The sequence below is a fragment of the Anarrhichthys ocellatus genome, unplaced genomic scaffold (assembly GCF_004355925.1).
Source record: "Anarrhichthys ocellatus isolate YVR2014 unplaced genomic scaffold, GSC_Weel_1.0 scaffold34, whole genome shotgun sequence".
In the NCBI taxonomy this organism is placed as follows: Eukaryota; Metazoa; Chordata; class Actinopteri; order Perciformes; family Anarhichadidae; genus Anarrhichthys; species Anarrhichthys ocellatus.
Window position 1 is genome coordinate 3,639,397 of NW_022280064.1, and position 9,961 is coordinate 3,649,357.

Consider the following 9,961-nt stretch of genomic DNA (forward strand, 5'->3'; position numbering starts at 1 on the left):
ATATATATATATATACATACTACTAATAAAGTATTATCTTATTTTATCTTAAATATCTCTATTTGGCAATTGAACGTTTTATTTTGAAAACACATCCCCGGAAGTTGTATGTTATGATCAGGCTAGCTTGACATCTGTGCTAACAAGCTACTTCCGCTTAAAAACTCACTGGCACCGACGCCATCTCGGGATTAAAGAACGTCCGTCGTTTTTAGCAAGAAAAAAATATTTGAAATAATTTAATATTCCATAAATTGACCATCAGGAACTTCTGAGACGACAATATAACATCATTATTCTTTAAGTAAGAAAGTGTTTAAATCCGTCTGCGAAGAAGAAGCAGCGTAGCTAAGCTAATAAAGCTAACCGATAGCTTTCACAGCGTGTTTATGTTTGTAGTGTTTTATGTTTTCGCCAGCGCGAAGAAATGTTGGCCGGATCTCCGGCTCACGGCGATGAAGCCAACGTTGAAAACAACAACCCGATATCGATGATCTCTCGCAGCGGCGATGGGGTGAACGCGTGCAACAAGACGAAGAAGAAGAAGAGAGGAGACCGGAAGCTGCACATCCGGCTATCCGACCACAACAACAACAACAACAACACTCTGGCAGCTCTGTCTGCTAACAAACCCGCAGCTCAGTCCGGTACCGAGCTCAGCCTCCATGATCTCAAACAGGGAGCTAAAAAAGAGGTAACGTTCACTTCCTCGTGTGTTGTTGTTGTTGTTGTTGTTGTTGTTGTTGTTGTCTTTACTGCAGTTCGGGGTTTTATTTTTTTGCCAACCAGTTAGTCTTGAATATATGAATAACATTGAATATGTGAGTTTGGAACTATTCAAAAAAACAAGACATTAGAAGACCTGAACTTGGTCTCTGTCATATTGAACCTCCACTACTTATTTAACTATTTCCCGAAGTGTTGTAGACCAAATGATTACTCTACTGTCCTACAAATAATCCTGTTTTGAAGCCAGTTGTAATCCTATTTACATTCCTAGAGTCATCTTTCTTTTTACAAGTTGTGTGCTTATTAAGCCGCATAAAAAGATGGAGAACTCCACCAAAAAATCCAAATGTTGATGTCCTGTAATACAGTGGATTTAATCGTGATAGGCTCCCTTATAGCAGAGGCAGTTGGACATGACGCAGTTACTAATCCTTGTGCAAGAATCGAAAGTGTGATGAACAAGCTGGTCTTCCGCTTTCTGCTGGCAGCTGCACGGGTATTGAAGCCCCGGGCTGCAGCCTGCAGGCAGCAGGGTGCAGCCTGCAGGCTTGTCTGTCAAATTCAAAAGGGAGAGGAAAGTCATGTGAACAGTGCCAAGTTCATAACACTCAAAAATATGTTCTATGATGTAGAAATCAATTTTTTTGTCTTTGTTTTTTTACTCAAAAGTGTTAATTTAACAGTTGTGTTCTGACTTTCCCGCTATGATAAATGTTCGGTACTTATTGAGTAATCAATAAGAGTTTTTCTTAATATAATCCCGTATGTTGAAAGGGAGAATACAGGAGGTTAAAGTGGAGGACATGTGGTTTGATAGTGTGTGGTTAAGGTCTGAGGTTGAAGCTTCCAGACAGCGAGGGTCCTCTGTCCTCCTTTCACTTATAATCCTAAAAACAAGCTGCTAAACTATATAGCTCCTACACACAGTTTAGGTATTTACAAAATGTTTTCTGATCCATTCTCCTTCACCACTGTTTGTCGTGGATGTCATGAAGTCCTTTTTGTCTAGAAGTGTTTTTAAAGAACAGAAAGTCTTCCTGACACTAAGTGGATCAATTTACAAATAGACTTCAACAGTAACGATGGGGTTAATCGACTAAAGATATTCTTAGTCTGCTTACACTCAACTAACTGAGTTTCTCCACAAAGAATCACAAAAAAATACCACCTTAAATATTGTGTTTACCAGAGATGTGCTCATAGGTTCACGAATAATCGACTAAAGAAATATTCACCCTCACTTTAAATTCATTTATTGTGAACGACACAAATGTAAAGACCATGATTACGGTATTTCTGTTATTGTTGGTGCTTTCTTTCTGTTTGTTTTCATGTTTTTGATGCAAAGTTCTTAACTTAAGGTCGACCAACAAGTGATGATTAATGAGAGTTTGTTTCGGTTTCTTAGCTGCTGAAATCCAAAGGCGGCAGATCGGAGCGAGGAGCCGCGCTGCCGGGCGGCCAACCTGCTCGCAACGTTCCCCGACACGACCCAATCACCCAGAACATGATCACACGGAGCCACAAGCCCAAGCCGGACCAAAGCCCCGGAGCTGCTCTCTCCACGAAGAAGAAAGACAAGCCCCTCCCCCTCCACCGTGAGCAGAAAACACCTCTCCGCGCCTCCGACAACACGAAGACCGTGGACGCACCGCCTATTGAAGCTGCGCCCGAACACCTCAAAGATGGCGAGAAGGTCTACGCCGGAGCCAAGTTCAGCGAGCCGCCGTCACCGAGCGTCTTACCTAAGCCGCCGAGCCACTGGGTCGGCGAAGACGAGCCTCAACAGAGCGACCAGAGCCGAGAGCAGATGACCGTTCATCTAAAGTCGCTGCTGAAGGTTCAACAGGAGTCATGACCGCATCTCACACCGGACTCACGCTGAATGACAACAATTGGAAAATAGGTGTTACGGTAAAGTTTGGCCTTTAACACACTGCAATACAATGTCGGGAGTTTTTATTTTAACTGTAGTACAATTAACCGTGAATCAACACACATCGTGTTGACCGACACGCTGCGTGCGTCACTTCTGTTCAACACTTCTCCTTCTCTGTCGGCAGAGCAAAGAAAATATGCTTTTTATAACGAGGACAAGGTCGTCTCCGGAGAACCGCGTTCACACGGGCCAAAAGTGACGACGCCACTTTCTTTGTGAACACTTTTGAAAAGGCCGCCTTGTGTGTGTGTGTGTGTGTGTGTGTGTGTGTGTGTGTGTGTTTTTTTTAAAGAGCTCATGTTAATGTACAAAATATATTGTAAACATATATTTGTGTATATTTTTCCTTGTTATTTTAACAGAGATTCTAGTTTTGTTACTGAGGTTTTTCCACAAAAAAAAAAAAAAAAAAAAAATGAGCCCAGCCAACTGAGGCGCTTGTTACCGCTCTTTTAGCGCGACGCTCAGTGGACGTGAGAAAGACTTTTCTAACTGATTTGCACTGAAAAGCAGGAAGGGCAGGAAACGTGGTCATGATGCTCCGAAGCTTGATCAGCCACCAGCCGGCTCTGACCACAGCAGAGGACGTCCGCGGCCCGGCTGGTTGCCCCTCAAAGGGGCTCAGATAGCGGACGATTCAAAGCGCCAGATGTTTACCATCTGGCGCAGAAGTTTACCATCTGGCGCAGAAGTTCTTTCCCTTCCCTGAGAAGCCAAGAGTCCAATCAGGGACTGTGAGGCTGCTGAAGACGACAACCAGCATCCGGACAGAGTGCTATTTTAGTTCTTTATTGCACTGACGTAGAGTACGTCCACATGAAGCCGGCTGAGTTTAAGATATCTTTTTCTGAGCCGGTGTCTTCTGGCTTCTGTTGCTTCCAGCTTTCTCCGTGATCAGTACTTTTAAATGTCCAAATAGACGATCCCCAAAAACGACTAGAATAAGTGGAATGCCTGAAGAATTCTCTGCAACTATTTTGACAGAAATAGTTTGAGTCATTTGCTGCTTCCAGACAGAACAAGACATTTCCGTGTGTCACTGAAGGCTTTTTAAACAATATGACATAATGAGAAATCAATAATATAATCATAGCCTGAGTCATAATCATAAAAATACGGACTTTTACTTTGAAACATATTCAGTAAGGGAGGACAACTAAATGGTGAGTTTCAGCTGTTAAAAGAGAATAAATGTGATCACAGCGAGCAGGAGAAGACGTTTGTGTTTGACTCACGTTCTACCAGACGTTGTTCAGTCGTTTCCTGAATGAAAAGAGGAGGAGGAAGAGGAAGAAGAGATTCAGCTGTTTTCATATTGTAAACTGCTTTAACAGCTTGTACGGCTTCATGTGGACGTCGTCTCACTTTTGTCTTGTGTCTTTTAAAGGGGGCTTTGTTTTCACACACTTCATTACGCATACCTCTTCTTTACCATTTCATTTCTTTTAAGATGCTTCAAAGCACAAATATTGTTTACCAAGAGTGCAGTACGCGGTGAATTTAGCACCGTTGATCTTGTGATTATGTACCGGGTTTTTATTTTTGTAATGGTTTCTGTGGAAGCAGACACCTGCTGGATCTCGGTTCTTGACCTCTGTGATGTCACGTTAATGGAAAATTGTATTACTGAAGCAAAAACTGCCCGTTTTATTACAGTGTTTTCAAATTATTTCATTCCAGTTATAAGAATGTGGTTAACAACACGCCTCCATGCCACAATCTGGGTGGGTGAAAAAAGTGTTTTATGAAGAATTTCTTTCATATCTAAATTAAAAATGATATTAAAATATTGGTTACCCCTGTTAAATGTTGCTTCTGTGTTTATTACTAGCCAGGGAACGTGTTACTTTTTTGTCTTTTTAATGACAGAAAACAAGATATGGTTATCAAACGCTTCATCCAGATGTACATTATTCAAGTTAATGGTGAGAAAAATATAGAAAATTCACCAAATAAACCCAACGTTCCTGACACTACATTTCCATTTCGCTGTATGTAGTTTGGAAAGATATTGAATGCGTTAGGTGTTCATCTGATACTTCAGCCACTGCTATGGAAGCTAATGATGATCATAATGATTTGAATATTATGAGAATGTTTATGAAATTTAAACAGCACTTCATATTGAATTGCCACTGAATTTATAGCTGAAATATTTACTTTAAAAATGATCTGAATTATTATTCAGTAGTTCATCTTTCAATCGTCAATTTCAAGTGTTTGGATTTGAAAAAGCACCCAGATTCTTTGACTTGACTTGAATTTTTAGATAATTAATAATAATGAACTTGAAAGTTTGAACATAGTTTTTGACATTAAACGTTGAATGTCGATGTTTTTGCATTCGGTCATAGCCAGTGTAGTACATTGAGCAACCGCTGTTGTGAGTTATGTGGTATAATAACGCTATTGAGTTAACGTGGTACAGTAACGAGTATAACAAGCAAGAAAGTTAAGGGTCAAACAAGCACAGGACTTTCACCCCGGAGGCCACTGTCCATGTCCTGTGTAAAACCACAAGTGTTGACTTTACGCTTGTAACGTTTTATTATGCTTGTTTAGAAAGTGTGCAAAGGACGGTCGCTATTCATTCACTCTACGGTAAGTTGTTACGTGTATCTTTGCATATCTCCAACGTGAGGCGGTACATATACGCATACTGTTGACCTGAGCTAGGCCTAAACGCTAACATCAGCATGCTAACATGAGCCCCCTCCTGTTTACTTACTTAACTTAAGAAAGCTATATTCCCGTGCTAAGTTCTTGTTAACTTTTCCAGAGAAGCAACACAAAGTATCCTGACTGCAAACATTACAAACTGACATGGGATGTGCTCGGCTCAGGACAGAAGGGCTCTACAGTAGGTGATTAAAACCGCCCAGAACAATATTGGTCTACTGAGCGTCAGTGATATTGGTGACAAGAGGTGCCTGCGCAGAGCCCAAAGGATAAAGACAAAACCCACCCAGCCACAGCTTCTTCACCCTGCTGCCGTCTGTCACAGACGACAGAAAGCAGAAGAAAGAAAGGAGACAAAAATAAACTGTAGAAGACTGAAAAATCTTGCAAGAGATACAGAAGTATTAACTTGCGAAATGTGACTACACAACAGCTTTTTGTTGTGCAACCCTGTGTTGTACAAAGACAATAAATGAAACGTTGATAGTGCCAAAATGCTGAAGTTAAGCAGATAGTTACCATGTTCACCATCTTAGTTGTGTGTTAGCATGCTCACACTTGCTAATTAGCACTAAACACAAAGTACATCTGAATTGGTTTTGCAGGTATTTGGTCAATAACCAAAATATCGGAAAGATATAAATGTTGACACGATGGTGGTCGACAGGAAAAGTTAATCACTAAGTTTCATCAGATAGTTGAGATATTTCAGTCCGGACCAAAGTAATGAGCCGACGAACCAACTGAAAGTACATCATGTTTATAGTTCAAGACAAACAGAATAGATTTGATTGAAACTGACACATTGTGGATTCATTAATGGGATTTTTATCTGACAGACACAGTAACTTTATATTTGATTTGAAGTGCAGTGAGTTGAGTCAACGTTAAATTACACTTTCTAAGACGGGAATTTGAGACATAGCTCTAGAAAAATATAAAGGAGAAGTGGCATCTATCTTTCTGCAGAAGGGAAATTACAGGTCTAAAATTGTTGCAACTGTACCTTTGAGGAAAGAAAAAAAAGAGGGATGAGGAAGTTACACTTTACTAATTACAGGAAGTAAATTCAACATTTGTCTTCATGCTCATACTCATCTTAATCTCATACTCATCTTAATCTTAATAATCCATTTTCTCCAGTGACTCAACACGAGGACAATGATGAAGTGACGTTCAACTGCTCTGTGTTGACATATGAAGGATGTAGACACAGTGACGTGGCTGAATCAGGGTCAAGATGTGGGAAAAGACAACGTAGGGATGAAGACATCACAGGCTAATTGCTCTGCTGATGTGACATTTTCGACTTCTTATTTTGTTAACACTTTAAACAACCATAAGTTGCTCAAGTGTAAAGTGACTGATGATGACCCTGGAGAACCGCAACTGTTTTACTTCAGCCCACCTCAGTCATCAGGTGAGAAAACAGGTAAAACTATGATGAGAAGTTTAAAAAAGGAAGAAATTCTGCACCTTTTATGCAGATGTAAAATCAGCATTGATAGTTAATGTATTTGATTTAATCAATAGGTTCCTCAGTGTGTGCTATATTGACTAAAAAATGCTGAGTTAAACGCTGCAAAATCTGTTATTATTCCTCCATCCAGCACCCTCATTTGACGTGACCGTGACGTAAATGGTGTTTGGAAGGACGTTTATTTCTGCGTGGATTCCTCCAGGCAGCCAGGGGGCGCTGAAAAACAGAACTACCTTGTTCTTTGCTTGTATTGCGAACTATAAAAATGACATGGCAAAATCTGACTACAGTGAGAAGAGCAGAGCCAGTATTTGTGTGTGTGAGTGAGTGTGTGTGTGTGTGTGCTTTCTTGTACTTGCTACACAGTGAGGACCGTGAAACGTTTTTTACTATCAGCATGAGGACATGTTTGGAAAGTGAGGACATTTTGGCCAGTCCTCACTTTTTCAAAGGCCTGCTTGAGGGTTCAGACTTAATTTTAAGGTTGAGGTCAGACTGAGGCTTAAGTTTGTTAAGATCATGTTAAGGGGCAAGGGAATGCAATGAGGGTCCTCACAGAGATAGAAGTACATGGATGTGTGTGTGTGTGTGTGCGTTTTGTTAATGTTGTGGGGACCTTAATCTGTTTACACAGTCACATTGTGGGGAATCACCTTCCTTTTGGGGAGAGAATGTAAGTCCCCATAACATTAATCATCACAATAACATCCAGGTATTTAATGACAGTCAATGTAATGTCCTCTAAAGTGATAGAAACATGACTATGTATGTGTATATATATATGTAACATAAACACTGAACGGACAGCCACATGAAAGGTGCCGAATGCCCTTCACAACCACTTCATCCTGATGTATGTAAATACACATGAGATCATTTATTTTTTATTATTTGTCAGCTGAAGATACAACAACAGGATCAATGTCAACAGCAGCAACACTGACAAAAACACATGATGGTGAGAAACAAAGTTGCTGCTGACAACAACAGAAAACAAACAAATACTGTAGATTTGGTTGCAATGAAAATGTTCTTTTCATCCTACAGCAGAATATGTAGCCCCTCAGCTTCTTAGCATGATACTGTATGAAATACTCTATGAAAACATCAGGGCCCCGTTCCTCATACGTGGTTCAACTAAGTCGATCAAATGTCCTATTAGCCAGCCTAAATTAACCCGATGATTGATGTCAGGCTATCTCGGTTTCTCCAAGGCTGATCCGCGCTCAAACACTCTCGTTAATTCGAACCAGACGATCAGGATCAGGATAATTGCGCGTGCCCGTCCTACTTCAAAAGGGGGAAGCGTCGATCACCGAAACCATGATTTTCTAACAGTACAATGGCAAATAAACTCAAAGAAAGAGCCTCTTTTTTCTCCGCTGACGAGCGGGAGATGATCATGAACGCATATGAGGAATTCAAGACCATAATCACGGCAAAATCTAACACCTCCACCGCTGCGAGGGCTAGACAAGAACCACGGCAAAATATCGCAGACAAGTTAAATGCGTAAGTGTTGGGAAAATATATCGGCTCATTTTAAGTGCCTCATCACCCCAATCAATCAGATTATATTTCTTTAAATGTGCCTGCTGGCAGTAGGCTTCATGGAATGCATCATCGAATGAGATCTTGCTAGCGAAAATAATGATCTCAACTCTTTTAGAATAAGTAAATAAAAACAAGCCCAAAGGGTATCTAACTGATATGAATTAATATGAGGATATATGTACTGTATGCCCTTATGTATCATGTAGCCTACTATATATGTGAATATACATGTCTGTGTAGATTACCATATATAACTAGGAGTTTGAATATGTGTGTGTGAATCTGTGTATGGGCGGATCAGTATGTATGTATGTATTATTCATAATCAGAAATTCAATCAATTGAAGCAGTGAAAAGAAATAGTGTGTGATTCTCTCTATTCTTATCATGAGTCCACCTTAATCATTTTCTACAGTAATGATATGCTGGTGTACTAATAACACTGTCATATAATTATGAGTGCTTTCAACCCTCATGTATGCAACGCAGCCATCAAGAGGACATGGGAGCAAGTAAACACTAACACACACACATTATTCAGAATGGTGAGTCAATATGTGCCATGGTAATGTAATGAACACATCCATAAGTTTATTAAGCGCCAAATAAACTTTACGAACAGCACGGCATGCAGCGGCTTTCCCGATGTTCTCCGCATCGCCGACACTGTACAAAAATGTACCACTCGCAAAACAGCGCAAGGCTGCATCCAGTCTGTGAGACAGTCAGTGCTCGGCTGCGGCGTGTGGTGTTCAATGTATGGCTCGAGAAGGTCTTGTAAATAAATGATTCCTTGTCGGTAGAATCGATAGCTCTCGTATAGGAAGTCATCATGATGTGATAACGGATCTTGGCGATGTGGAAGAACTCTCTCCCTATAAAACGCTAATCTAACTAATATCGCTCCTTCATCAGTGGGATCTCTGAGGAAGGGAGCTGTACATTAATGCAATAGAGGCTTCTTAGTTTGCTCAGCTGCTTTAATGGATCACCGTGTGTCTCACTTTACATGCATTTCCGGAACTCCCGTATAACCCCCAGTATATGCGCAAGCGCATTAGACTACCGTATATGACAGGAGCTGCCATTTTTTCCGGGGGAGTGGCAGCTTATCCAGCTACCTTCAGTTAGCCTGCGCTGGAGCAGGTTCAAGCTTATGGATGTGTTGCCATGGTGATTTTGCCAAACTTGCTTCGTGGAACCGAAAAGCCTCACTTATGTAATCTTATCCTGAAAATTATCTGGCTAACTCAGTTAGCCATGTATGAGGAACAGGGCACAGACCTCCTGATGGAGTTTGACCAACACGTCTGCCTCCATCAGACTCACTGATCATAATGTTCCGTGGTCATTCATTCATGTGTTTATTTTAATAAACTAACGTGCAGTAGAACTTTCCTTGTGTCCATTATTATGTTCGGTGTGGAGCCAGCCCTAACGTATTGTATTGTATTGTAAAACGTATCGGACCGTCTCCCTGCAGGTGAGTCACCAGATACTTAGAGGGTCAACAAGCAGTCACTGCTAACGAGGTGATGAGCTCTCTGATTGAACAGCGCTCTGTGCAGCAGCAGGGGCGG

At 40.9% G+C, this 9,961-nt stretch overlaps 1 protein-coding gene across 1 annotated transcript; it reads left to right on the top strand.

Annotated features, from left to right (window-relative positions):
- The first annotated feature begins 142 nt into the window (after positions 1–142).
- pnrc1 (proline-rich nuclear receptor coactivator 1) lies at positions 143–4,475 on the top strand. The gene is made up of 2 exons (XM_031865885.1): positions 143–694; positions 2,138–4,475. Exons 1-2 carry the CDS (start codon positions 428–430, stop codon positions 2,585–2,587), a joined length of 717 nt encoding a protein of 238 aa, XP_031721745.1. The 5' UTR covers positions 143–427; the 3' UTR covers positions 2,588–4,475.
- The last annotated feature ends 5,486 nt before the right edge of the window (positions 4,476–9,961 follow it).